The 14139-nt window shown below is 41.7% G+C and overlaps 1 protein-coding gene across 1 annotated transcript in view; it reads right to left on the bottom strand.

Moving 5' to 3' along the window:
• Positions 1 to 5070: 5070 nt before the first annotated feature.
• The window catches only part of LOC112254695 (E3 ubiquitin-protein ligase MARCHF9-like), a 33493-nt gene continuing 24424 nt past the window's right edge, over positions 5071 to 14139 (bottom strand). Inside the window, exons 2-4 of the mRNA XM_024427478.1 lie at positions 7812 to 7967; positions 7263 to 7455; positions 5071 to 6413 (exon numbers count right to left, since the gene is read on the bottom strand). Of these exons, the coding sequence (XP_024283246.1) occupies positions 6076 to 6413; positions 7263 to 7455; positions 7812 to 7967 (687 nt within the window). The 3' untranslated portion in view covers positions 5071 to 6075. The remainder of the gene's footprint in view (positions 6414 to 7262; positions 7456 to 7811; positions 7968 to 14139) is intronic.

The raw sequence follows: 14139 nt of genomic DNA, 5'->3' as shown, positions 1-14139 counted from the left end.
AGAAGTCATACAATACGTTTTGTAGTGATTCCTATGTTGAAGATGTAAAGCATATTTGCTGGTCTGTGATGTGTAATGATGAGCAACCAGACGCTGCACTTGACACATTTAGGAAATTGCTTATTCCAGTTACTACACTGAACAAAAACATAAACGCAACATGTAAAGTGTTGGTCCCATGTTTCATGAGCTGAAATAAAATAACACAGAAATTGTCCATTCGCACAAAAAACAAATTTCTCTCTAATTTTGTGCACAAACTTGTTTATATCGCTGTTAGTGAGCATTTCTCCTTTGCCAACATAATCCATCCACCTGACAGCTGTGGCATATCAAGAAGCTGATTAAACAGCATTATCATTACACAGGTGCACCTTGCGCTGGGGACAATAAAAAGCCACTTTAAAATGTGCAGTTTTGTCACACAACCCAAGGCCACAGATGTCTCAAGTTTTGAGGGAGTGTGCAATTGGCATGCTGAATACAGGAATGTCCACCAGAGTTTTCCCACCTGAGAATTCAATGTTAATTGAATCAATAATGTTAATTGTTCAATAAGCCGCCTCCAACATCATTTTAGAGAATTTGGCAGTATGTCCAACCGGCCTCACAACCGCAGACCACGTGTATGGCGTCATGTGGGTGAGCGGTTTGCTGATGTCAACATTGTGAACAGAGTGCCCCATTGGGGCGGTGGGGTTATGGTATGGGAAGGTATAAGCTACGGACAATGATCAAAACTGCATTTTATCGATGGCAATTTGAATGCACAGAGATACCGTGACGAGATCCTGAGGCCCATTGTCGTGCCATTCATGCGCCGCCATCACCTCATGTTTCAGCATGATAATGCACAGCCCCATATCGCAAGGATCTGTACATAATTCCTGGAAGCTGAATATGTCCAAATTCTTCCATGGCCTGCATACTCACCAGACATGTTACCCATTGAGCATGTTTGGGATGCTCTGGATCAACGTGTACGACAATGTTCCAATGCCCGGCAATATCCAGCAAGTTCTCACAGCCATTGAAGAGGAGTGGGACAACATTCAAAGGCCACAATCAACAGCCTGATCAACTCTTTGCGAAGGAGATGTATCACGCTGCATGAGGCAAATGGTGGACACACCAGATACTGACTGGTTTTCTGATCCACATCCCTACCTTTTTTAAAGATATCTGTGACCAACAAATGCATATGTGAATTCCTAGTCATGTGAAATCAATAGATTAGGGCCTAAAGAATGTATTTAAATTGACTGACTTCCTTATATGAACTGTAACGCAGTAAAATATTTGAAATTGTTGCAAGTTGCATTTATATTTTTGTTCAGCATAATAAGCATGCACCCATTTAAGAAAATGACTCTAAAAACTGTTAAATCCCTGTGGACTGATGAAGAATTTAACAATTGTATGGTTGAGAGTGATGAGGGAAAATAAATGGCAAATAAGTCTGGCTGCACAACCGATTGGGAAACGTACTGTAAATTGAGAAATAATGTGACTAAACTTAACAATATGAAGAAGAAACTTTACTATGAAACAAAGATAAATTATATAAAGAACAATAGTAAACAGCAAATGAAATTTTTGGCAGAAAGGCGAACTCAGCTCCATTCATTAAATCAGATGGCTCATTCATCACAAAACCCACTGATATTGCCAACTACTTTAATTATTTTTTTCTTTGGCAAGATTAGCAAATTTAGACATGACATACCAACAACATACTGAACCGACACTTCTATGCATAACTGACCAAATAATGAAAGACAAGCATTGTAATTTTGAATTCCGTAAAGTGAGTGTGGAAGAGGTGAAAACATTGTTGTTGTCTATCAACAATGACAAGCCACCTGGGTCTGACAACTTGGATGGAAAATTACTGAGGATGATAGCGGATAACATTGCCACTTCTATTTGCCATTTCTTTAATCTAAACCTACAGGAATGTGTGTGCCCTCAGGCCCGGAGGGAAGAAAAAGTCATTCCGCTACCCAAGAATAGCAAAGCACCCTTTACTGGCTCAAACAGCTGACCAATCAGCCTGCTACCAACCCTTAGAAAACTTTTGGAAAAAATAGTGTTCGACCAGATACAATGCTATTTCACAGTAAACAAATTAACAAATTAACAGCAGACTTTCAGCAAGTGCGTTCAACATGTAGGGGGCACTTACACAAATTACAGTTACAGTTCATATAAGGAAATCATTCAAATTGAAATAAATTAATTAGGGCCTAATCCACAATCTTTTTATTTTCGATTTCTCTCAGCTAATCATCAGACAATCTTTGAATTTGTTGCATGTTGCGTTTATATTTTTGTTCAGTGTAAATCTTGTAAGGAATAATGTGGAAATTGAGTCACCCTGGATTGTAAACTGTCATGATTAAAATATATTGATACAACAGTAGCTAAGATGGGGAGAGCTCTGTCCATAATAAAGAGCAGCTCTGCTTTCTTAACATTGCTATCAACAAGGCAGGTCCTACAGGCCATAGTTTTGTCGCACCTTGACTACTGTCCAGTCTTGTGGTCAGGTGCGACAAAGAGGGACTTAGAAAAATTACAATTGGACCTCAAATGCAGTGGCAGCCCGTCATTCAGGGATTTTTTTTGCACAGGCTTGCCTGTTTTGCATGTTATTTTGGCATTAATACGTGTCACATATCAGTTTGTAAACAATGTAAAAATATATATATCACTAAGTTAATAAAGCCGCATACAAACATGGTCTCTTTTTTGTTTTCTTGAGTAAGGCAGCTCCAAAATGCAGGTGTTTCAGCCTAGCTCAGTGCTTTCTGTGGTAGTGGGGCAAGCCAGCAGACAATACGGAGCGTTGGGTCCCTTGGGTGCTGCCATAGAGTTGGGTGCTGCCATAGAGTTACATTAGAAGTTCCCATCCAAGAAGGCTAAAGGTCATTGGCCACAGATAAAATGACATCAAATCACGTAATATGTACAGTAGCTTTGATTGGACTGATCATGTCAATATCATACTTTGAAAATCTTAGCTAGCAGTCATCATCATGAATCAAGTCGACAATCCAGTGGAAAATCCTTTAAAATCCTTGTCATGTGAAGAGAAATTATAGATAAAATGTATTGGTGCTCATCAGCCATTGGACATAAACATTACACAACAAGTTGGAAATCGCAAATTCAACAATGAGTGGTTTGGAAGGAATCAGTGACCGTGGCTAACGTTAACTGCAAGCATTACAAAGCTATCACTAGCCTGTTTTTCAGTGAAGTGGGTGTGTGGTCCCAAATATGGGATTAAGGGACTCTATTCCAACTTTAAAATGATAAACATTAAACTTTGACCATGCTGTCAATGAAGCATGATTTGTGCCGTGCTCAATACAACTGTTAACTTGGAACAGCGAAAACGTGCCTTCAGTGAGTTCAAGACAACTGGAACGTCGGGAATAAAGGAGCTCTGACTGGGAAAATACGTTTTGAACGGTCATCCAACTCGGAATTGTAAATCCGGCCTCTTTCTAGATCTATGACCTGAAGATCAATGACGTCATCATGATTCAACCTTGTTTGTTTCTGAGTTCCCAGTTGTTTTGAAAGCAGCATAAATCCAGAGAATGCCAGACTTTGATGACAAAATTTGCCCACAAAGGACCACCTTCCTGTTCAAGTGAGCACAGCACAACAAGGTGAGTCCAAAGATGTATTGTATGCTGCTGCATAAATTATGTAATATGCCAGGGAGATATGTATACTGTAGCTAAGAAAGTAATACTAAGTGTATGTTGTGTAGTAAGATGTTAGTAGCCCATGTGCCTCACCCTAATAATTTGGTCTCTTTACTCTTTACTTTAATTTTGCCTACTGTTCTGACTTAGTGGGGCACATGTAGCCTATAACCTATTTTAGAGAAATATTGAATATTGTAAGAGCTTTCATTGTCTGCTTATATGCCCCCTTTATTTATCCTAAGGTTATGACTTGGTGTACAAGGAAAGCCCTGTAAGAACGGCCCATGTTCTGAATTCTGTCGTTGTACATTTCAAAAGTGCTAAACAAATAGTTATATTGACTACCTCCATCCTAGCTCGCTCATTAATGTCTTAATCGAAATTACGGATTGCCTCTTATCCGCTTGTCATCCCCTTATGCCATAGTTTGTACATCTCAATTGTTATTAGAAACCACATTTGTTAAAGCAAGTCAGCCATATCAGCTTTCTGTTAAAGGCAGTAAATGAGGCTGAATGAACTGGCTCCACTGAAAGCCAAGTGTAGCAGTGGTAAGATGTTGGGACTGCTGTTGGGACAGTTTATGTAGGCCGTTTATGGGCACCGTTTGTCACTGTTATAGTGGAATTAATGTATTGTTTAGTGTTGTGTACTGGCTTTGCTGGCATGCATCCCACTTTCTTTCTTTGCCCCACCAAGATTTACATGCTACTGCTTAAATGTACACGGAGAGCTAACATTAATAATTAGCATGTCAATCTCTCCTGGCTCAAAGTAGAGGAGAGATTGACTTCATCACTACTTGTGTTCGTGATAAGTATTGGCATGTTGAATGCACCGAGCTGTCTGTTTAAACTACTAGCACAAAGCTCAGACACTCATGCATATCCCACAAGACATGCCAGCAGAGGTCTCTTCGCAGTCCCCAAGTCCAGAACAGACTATAGGAGGCACACAGTACTATATAGAGCAATGACTACATGAAACTCCACATCAAGTAACTCATGCAAACATTGCAATCAGATAAAACAACTGATAAAAATATACCTTATGAAACAGCGGAGACTGTGAAGAGACACACACACACAGGCACAGACACACACATGATAACATACACACTATACACACACGTATACATATATTTTGTTTTCTAGATATGTGGTAGTAGAGTAGTGGCCTGAGGGAACACACTTAATTTGTTGCAAAATGTTTTTAATTGTTTATAACTGCCTTAATGCTGGACTCCAGGAATATTATCTTCTGCTTTGGCAGCAGCTAATGGGGATCCATAATAAATACAAATATTTACATTTGATTCATTTAGCAGACACTCTTATCCAGAGCGAAATACAGGAGCAATTAGAGTTAAGTGTCTTGCTCAAAGGCACATCAACAGATTTTTCACCTAGTTGGCTCAGAGAATCAACCCAGTGACTTGTCACTTACTGGACCAACGCACTTAACAGCTAGGCTACCTGCCGCCCCAGCTTCTCAGCATTGCCAGGCCTATATTTCAAACCATGACAAACAAAACGAATCTGTTCCAGTTGATCAACTCTAATTATTAATATTTACCTAGCTTGTATTGTTAACCTCAACAAATACTCAAATATTCCCAGGTACCAATCACACAACTTCACACAGTAAATTAAGAAAACAGAACAACATACAATATTGATATCAAACATTGTGTACAATAAAGCTGTGACATCACATAGGGGTTCACCATGACATGTACATGTTTCTTTATTGCAGAAGATGCATTGTAATGTTGGAATCTCATTTATTTTGCTATGTCAATCATATCTCTTTAAACTGTTTTATTGCACTTTTTTGCTCATTCTTTAGGTGGTTCCCGGTATGCTTTGCGCCACAGGGACAGTTCAGGTGTTACAGGTGGACAGCGAATGTCTGTCACAGACACCTTGAAGAGTGAGAGAGGGGGTTGAGGAGGGGGAGGAGATGTAAGTCATCATTGGTGGTATGTGTTTGGTGGGGGCAGATGTAAAAAATTGTCCCTTTCCATTTTTCCTCCTTAACCTGCTCTCGATTATAAAATCTAAATCAATAATAATACTTGCAATTTTTTCTTAGAAAACAGACGAACAGGAATAATGACAATGCTTTATGTAATTCAGCTGGTGAAAGAAAGTCCTCCAGCTTTTTTTTTAATCGGAGCTGTTTCTTTTTTCTTTCTTAATTTTTTCTTAATGATTTTGTCCTACTGTCTGTGACTGTAACTTTAACTGTGCTGCTCTCCCTACCCTCATGTCCGTAGGGTGGGTTTATCAGGAGCAGGATGTCTGCATCCACGCCCTTATGTGTGTCGTCGCCACCCCCGCTGGGTCCGGTCTCATACGGTGGTGACCCTCATGACCACCTCGCGGTTGGATGTGGGTCTGATGTGAGGGTTGCTGGGCCTCAGCTGGCTGAGGATGTGCAGGATGGTGTAGCCACAGTGGTGGTTGAGAATAGTCCTAACACGCTGGCCTGTCCGGCCCACCCTGACAGCTGTGGGGAGGGTTTCGTGGGGAGGGTTTCGCCCCCCACGCCCCCCACACTTGCCGCTGGAGCTGATGGGGTCGCCCAGGTCCTTGGCTTTCTCATAGTTCAGTACTTTCCACTGCTGGTTCACTGCCTGCCAGCGCTTAAAGATCCGGTATACTGACGATCCCTCGTGGATTATAAGGCCTGGAGAAAGAATCCAGACAGACATGAAAATTAGGGAGGAGTAAGAGAGAGAGTGAGAGAAAGAGGGAGAAGAGAGAGAGCACAGGTATGAAAGTGAGAGAAGCATGAGTGATACAAGTGGTAGGAGAAAGAGAGACGGTGAATAGAAGAGAGATGGAGGGAGGCAAGCAGACAGAGAGACGGTGAATAGAAGAGAGATGGAGGGAGGCAAGCAGACAGAGAGACGGTGAATAGAAGAGAGATGGAGGGAGGCAAGCAGACAGAGAGACGGTGAATAGAAGAGAGATGGAGGGAGGCAAGCAGACAGAGAGACGGTGAATAGAAGAGAGATGGAGGGAGGCAAGCAGACAGAGAGACGGTGAATAGAAGAGAGATGGAGGGAGGCAAGCAGACAGAGAGAGGTGAAAGATTGCAGAATGTGGATGGCCAGACAAAGAGGGAAACAGATGAAAGGACGCAGAGACGGGAGAGAAAGTAAGAAAAAAAACTATTTCAAGCAGAAAGTATCATAGGCTACCTTTGCACAAGTGTGCTGTAAATATTTAAACAGTCTGGATTTTCAAGGCACTTCAGAAGTGGTTGTACATTTTCAGCTGAGACATATCACACAGGCTCACTGAGGCTAGGACCTCTCACTTACATTCTCTAACACACACACCTCAAGTCTTACTGGAACACTGGAACGTTTCAACCCCCATTCCTACATTCAAACTCTGGGAGCATGGAAGTATTCTCTTTTCTTTTCATACGCAACTCTACACATCATACCTGCAATTGCAATCACAAAACCGTATGTTTATCTTTGACAGTATGTCAGTGAGGTCTACGTCATACAACCATCTAGCTCACCTATGCAAACGATATCCATGAAGCCGTACATGCCATAGCAGATCTGGAAGAGCAGGTCCTGGCGCTGCCACTTGGCCGAGGGGCTGAAGGACGACCACACCAGCCAGGAGATGCTGGCGATGAGGAACAGAGAACCCAGCATAATGGCTGCTATCTGCACCTTCTCTATCACAGTCAGAGAGATGGCTTGCCACTGGAGAGAGTGAGGGGGAGGTTGAGGGAGAGGGGATGGGGGAGAGAGAGAGAGAGAGAGAAAGAGAGAAGTAGAGAGACAAAGAGGGGGGTTGGAGGGAGAGAGGAGAGGCGGCGGATCAATGTGTGTCTTTTTGGTGGAGATAATTATCTGTGCACTGATGTCATGCAGCCACAGGCAAGAAGATTTGTTTTGTTATATTTGTAAGTATTTTGGGAGCATTCGAGTGGGACGATATGCTTAGCATCCACACAAAACATTAGATTTGATATGGAACTCCTGAGGAGGGGACAGTACTTGTAGACACACAAAAACACACAAGCACACATGCATACACACACAGACACACACTGTACCTGCAGTGGGTTCTTAGTGCTGATGGCAAGGACCTGGTACTTGAAGTAGCAGAGCTCACAGCTCCAGGAGCCTCTCTCGCTGATCCAACGGATGAGGCAGGGCTGGTGGGTACAGCGCACAGATCCATCACAGCGACACGGGCTCAGCAACTCCCCCTGCAGGAGACAGAGAAGGAAAACAGAGACAGTATTCTGTTAAATCTCTCTATATATCTCCTGAAGGCATGGACAACAACTCCAATATTTTGATCCTAGACTTTTGATCCATACCAGCACTAGAATACCTGATTCAGCTAAGCATGGTGTGGATGATTACTAGATTTGTTGAATCCAGTCTGTTAGTAAAGGGTTGCTATAAGCCTGCAAACCCTGGGACCAGGCACTACCCAGCTAACAATTCTAGCACAGGAGACTGCTGAAGGGAGGACGCCTCATAATAATGGCTGGAATGGAGTGAATGGAATGGTATCAAACACATGGAAACCATGTGTTTTATGAGCTCGATACCATTCCATTAATTCCATTCCAGCCATTATTATGACCCCGTCCTCCCCAAGGTGCCACCAACTTCCTGTGAATTCTAGAGAGAGAGAACATTTTTGTAATGTTACCCATAATGCTCCCCTAATGTTTGAGTGTCCAGTTTAGCAATTGTTAAGGGAACATTCTATCTATGTTAGCAAAAACCTTCTGAGAACATTTCCATATAACTTATCTAGAATGTGGTTACAATGTTCTCAGAATAAACAACATTAATGTCGTAGACATTTTATGGGACGTTGCAAGAACATTCCTGTGTGCAGTTTTCTAAGTGTTAGGAGAATATTCCATCAATGTCACAAACTACTAAAGTATGTGGACACCTGCTTGTCGAACATCTCAGGGATCTGTGCAGGCCAGTCAAGTTCTTCCACACCGATCTCGACAAACTATTTCTATATGGACCTCGCTTTGTGCACGGGGGCATTGTCATTCTGGAACAGGAAAGGGCCTTCCCCAAACTGTTGCCACAAAGTTGGAAGCACAGAATCGTCTAGAATGTCATTGTATGCTGTAGAGTTTCATTCACTGGGACTAAGGGGCCTAGCCCGAACCATGAAAATCTGCCCCAAACCATTATTCCTCCTCCACCAAACTTTACAGGTGGCAAATTGGGGCGGCAGGGTAGCCTAGTGGTTAGAGCGTTGGACTAGTAACCTGAGGTTGCAAGTTCAAACCCCTGAGCTGACAAGGTACAAATCTGTCGTTCTGCCCCTAAACAGGCAGTTAACCCACTGTTCCTAGGCCGTCATTGAAAATAAGAATTTGTTCTTAACTGACTTGCCTAGTCAAATAAAGGTAAAAAACATTTTTTGGGGGGGCAGGTAGTGTTTTTCCTGGCATCCGCCAAACCCAGATTTCGCCAAACCCAAATTCACCCAACTGCCAGTTAGTGAAGCGTGATTCATCACTCCAGTGAACGCATTTCCACGAGCTTTACACCACTCCGGCCGACACTTGGCATTGCGCATGGTGATCTCAGACTTGTGTGCGGCTGCTCGGTCATGGAAACCCAATTCATGAAGCTCCCAACGAACAGTTCTTGTGCTGACGTTGCTTTCAGAAGCAGTTTGGAACTTGGTAGTGAGTGTTGCATCTAAGGAGAGACGCACTTCAGCACTCGCCGGTCCCGTTCTGTGAGCTTGTGTGGCCTACCACTTTGTTGCTGAGCTGTTGTTGCTCCTAGTTTTTTCCACTTCACAATAACAGCACTTACAGTTGACCGGGGCAGCTTTAGCAGGGCAGCAATTGGACGAACAGACTTGTTGGAAAGGTGTCATCCTATGAAGGTGCCACTTTGAAAGTCACGGAGCTTGGAGATTGCATAGCAGTGTGCCCAATTTTATATATCTGTCAGAAATGGGTGTGGCTGAAATAGCCGAATCCACTAATTTGAAGGGATGTCCACATACTTTTCTATATACAGTGTACATAGAACATGGTTGCCATGTTCTCAGAACTTAAAATATTAAAGTTCTAGACACGTTTCATGGGAACATTTGTACATTTGTGCATCAGTTGTCAGTTGTCAGGACATCCCCTGATTTTCTACATTGTAGAATAATAGTGGAGACATCAAAACTATGAAATAACACATATGGAATCATGTAGTAACCAAAAAAGTGTTATATTTGAGATTCTTCAAATAGCCACCCTTTGCCTTGATGACAGCTTTGCACACTCTGCATTCTCTCAACCAGCTTCACTTGGAATGTTTTTCCAACAGTCTTGAAGGAGTTCCCACGTATGCTGCGCACTTGTTGGCTGCTTTTCCTTCACTCTGCACCCTAACTCATCCCAAAACATCTCAATTGGGTTGAGGTCAGAAATTGTGGAGGCCAGGTCATCTGATACAGCACTCCATCACTCTCCTTCTTGGTCAAATAGCCCTTACACAGCCTGGAGGTGTGCTGGGTCATTGTCCTGTCGAAAAACAAATGATAGTCCCACTAAGCCCAAACCAGATGGGATGTCATATCGCTGCAGAATGCTGAGGTAGCCATGCTGGTTAAGTGTGCCTTGAATTCTAAACAAATCAGACAGTTCCAGCAGCAAAGCACACCCACACCATAACACCCCCTACTCCATGCTTCACGGTGGGAACTACACATGCAGAGATCATTCGTTCACCCACACAGCATCTCACAAAGACACAGTGGTTGGAACCAAAAATCTCCCATTTGGACTCGAGACCAAAGGACAAATTTCCATTGATCTAATGTCCATTGCTCGTGTTTCTTGGCCCAAGCAAGTCTCTTCTTATTATAGGTGTCCTTCAGTAGTGGTTTCTTTGCAGCATTTCGACCATGAAGGCCTGATTCACATTGTCTCCTCTGAACAGTTGATATTGAGATGTGTCTGTTACTTGAACTCTGTGAAGCATTTATTTGGGCTGCAATTTCTGAGGCCTGTAACTCTACTGAACTTACCCTCTGTAGCAGAGGAAACTCTGGGTCTTCCTTTCCTGTGGCGGTGCTCATGAGAGCCAGTTTCATCATAGCTCTTGATGGTTTTTGCGACAGCACTTGAAGAAACTTTCAAAGTTCTTGAAATTTTCCAGATTGACTGACCTTCAAGTCTTAAAGCAATGATGGACTGTCGTTTCTCTCTTTATTTGAGCTGTTCTTGCCATAATAGGGACTTGGTCTTTTACCAAACAGGGCTATCTTCTGTATATCCCCTCTACCTTGTCACAACACAACTGATTGGCTCAAACGCATTACAATGGAAAGAAATTCCACTATTGAACTTTTAACAAGGCACAGCTGTTAATTGAAATGCATTCCAGGTGACTACCTCATGAAGCTGGTTGAGAGAATGCCAAGCGGGTGCAAAGCTGCCATCAAGGCAAAGGGTGGGTAAAATATTTGTTTATTTGTTTAACACTTTTTTTTGGTTACTACATGATGTGTTATTTCATAGTTTTGATGTCTTCACTATTATTATACAATGTAGAAAATAGTAAAAAATAAATATAAACCCTTGAATGGGTAGGTGTTGACCAGTAGTGTATTTGGCTATATCCTGTACCTCTTGTGGCATGAACATTTATTTTCACGTTTTGCAATGTAAGAATTCTCATAAAAGCGATCAAAGTGAATTCGAGTTGCCTCTTCGTTAATTCTCCTGCCCCCACAAAAAACATAATGTGATAAAGTAGATTTTCAGCCAGGGCCTAATATTCAGCACCCCTGATGAATTTATATACATTTTCCAAAATTATAGAAGTACTGCTTTGTTCAGAAATAAATTAAATCATTCAAAATAGCCTACTACACCATGAGAAGGCCTATAATTTAGCCACAGAGGATCAATAGCTTTTTTTAAAAAATTGCCTAGCTGTTGATTGTAGCCCAATAACAAGGAATAGCCTACAGTCGGGAACGCGCTGCATATCTGTCAGTAATTTTTTTTTTTTAAATACGTTTTTCCGCAATATTTCTAATACAATCATTGGCGACCAATCATTCATTCATTATTTTTTTAAAGCATATTAATTTCCCATGAATGCGTGTCACATACCAGTTTGCAAACAATGTACAAAATAAAATAAAAAAATAAACATAATTGAGTTAATAAAGCCACATACAAACATGGTCTAATGTTTGCTTTCTTGAGTAAGGCAGCTCGAAAATGCAGGCGTTTCAGCCTAGCTCAGTGCTGTCTGTGATGGTGGGGTTGGAAGGGAAATACGGAGCATAGGGGTTGGCCATGTTCTCTAGTTGCACCATGATTGGCTCAGTGTTCTGTCAGTCATGGGGACACTATGTCACCGCAAAATCAACAGGGAGAGCTCGAAAATTTAAGCCTCTTGGGTGCTGCCATAGAGTTACATTAGAAGTGGCCATTAAAGTAGGCTCAATGTCATTGACCACAGATAAAATTATGTCCAATCATGTTATATGTACAGTAGATTTGATTGGACTGATCATGTCAACATCATACTTCCAAAATTTTAGCTTGCAAGCTTGAAGTCATCATCAAGAATCAAGTCGACAATCTACTGGCAAATCCTTTTCAACCCTTGTCATATGAAGAGAAATTATGAAGAGAAGTTATAGATAAAATGTATCGGTGCTCATTGGCCATTGGACATAAACATTACACAACAAGTTGGAAATCACAAATTCAACAATGAGTGGTTTGGAAGGAATCTATGGCTAACTGCAAGCATTGCAAAGCAAACACTAGCCTGCTATTCAGTGGATTGGATGTTTGGTCCAAGTCCGGGTTGAATTATTATTATTATTTTATTTTTATTGAACCTTTATTTAACTAGGCAAGTCAATTAAGAACAAATTCTTATTTATAATGACGGCCTAACCCGGCCAAACCCGGACGATGCTGGGCCGATTGGGCGCTGCACTATGGGACTCCCAATCACGGCCAGGTGTGATACAGCCTGGATTTCAACCAGGAACTGTAGTGACGCATCTTGCACTGAGATGCCAGACCACTGCACCACTCGGGAACCCTCAAGGGTCTCTTTTCCAAGCTTAAAAGGATAAACATTCAACATTGGCCGTGCTGTCATTCCAGCCGCTTTCAAAACAACTGGAAACTCTGGAGAATCTGACTTCAGTTGAGTTCATGACAGCTCTGAAATTGGGAAAAACCGAGCTCCGACTGGGAAAATACATTTTGAATGGTCATCCAACTCACAATTCCAAGTCGGGATCTGGGCCTCTTTCTAGAGCTCTGACTTCAAATCAAATCAAATTGTATTTGTCACATGCGCCAAATACAACAGGTGTAGACCTTACCGGGAAATGCTTACTTACAAGCCCATAACCAACAATGCATTTTTTCAAAAAATAAGAGTTAAGAAAAAAGTTGTTACTAAATAAACTAAAGTAAAAAATAAAAGAGCAACAATGAAATAACAATTACAAGGCTATACACAGGGGGTACCAGTACCGAGTCAATGTGCGGGTGTACAGGATCACTAACATCATGATTCAATCTTGTTTTTCCAAGATCCCAGTTGTCTTGAAAACACCATAAATCCAGAGAATGCCAGACTTTGATGACAAAGTTTAATGACAAAATTTGCCCCACACGAAGGACTGCAGCAACACCTTCCTGTTCAAGTGAGCACAACAAGGTGAGTCCAAATATGTCCTAGCTCATTAATTAATGTCTTAATCGAAATTACGGATTGCCTTTTATCCGCTCGTCGTCCCCTTATGCCATAGTTTGTACATCTCAATTCTCAGTAGAAACCACATTTGTTTAGGCAAGTCAGACTTTTTTTAAAGGCAATTAATACGGCTGAATTAACTGTTTCGTTGCAAGACAAGGCAGCTATAATAGTGGTAAGGCATTGGAACGGCTGTTGGGACTCTGCTGTTGGGACAGCTTTATGTAGGCCCTAACAGCTTGCGGGCACCGTTTTTCACTGTTATAGTCTAATGAATGTATTGTTTAGTGTTGTGTTGTGTTGTGCAGTGACTTTGCTGGCATGTATAAAAAAATAATAATGGGAGTTTGCCCCACCAAGATTTTTCCATATTTTGTTACATTACAGCCTTATTCTAAAATGTATTAAATTGTTATTTTCCTTCATTAATCTACACACAATACCCCTTAATGACTAATCAAAAAAACACAAAACTGAAATATCCCATTTACATAAGTATTCAGACCCTTCACTGAGTACTTTGTTGAAGCACCTTTGGCAGCGATTACAGCCTCAAGTCTTCTTGGGTATGACGCTACATGCTTGGCACACCTGTATTGGGGGAGTTTCTCCCATTCTTCTCTGCAGATCCTCTCAAGCTCTGTCAGG

This window comes from Oncorhynchus tshawytscha, linkage group LG07, assembly GCF_018296145.1.
Source record: "Oncorhynchus tshawytscha isolate Ot180627B linkage group LG07, Otsh_v2.0, whole genome shotgun sequence".
Lineage (NCBI taxonomy): Eukaryota > Metazoa > Chordata > Actinopteri > Salmoniformes > Salmonidae > Oncorhynchus > Oncorhynchus tshawytscha.
This window is presented reverse-complemented; position numbering and strand designations above follow the sequence as displayed.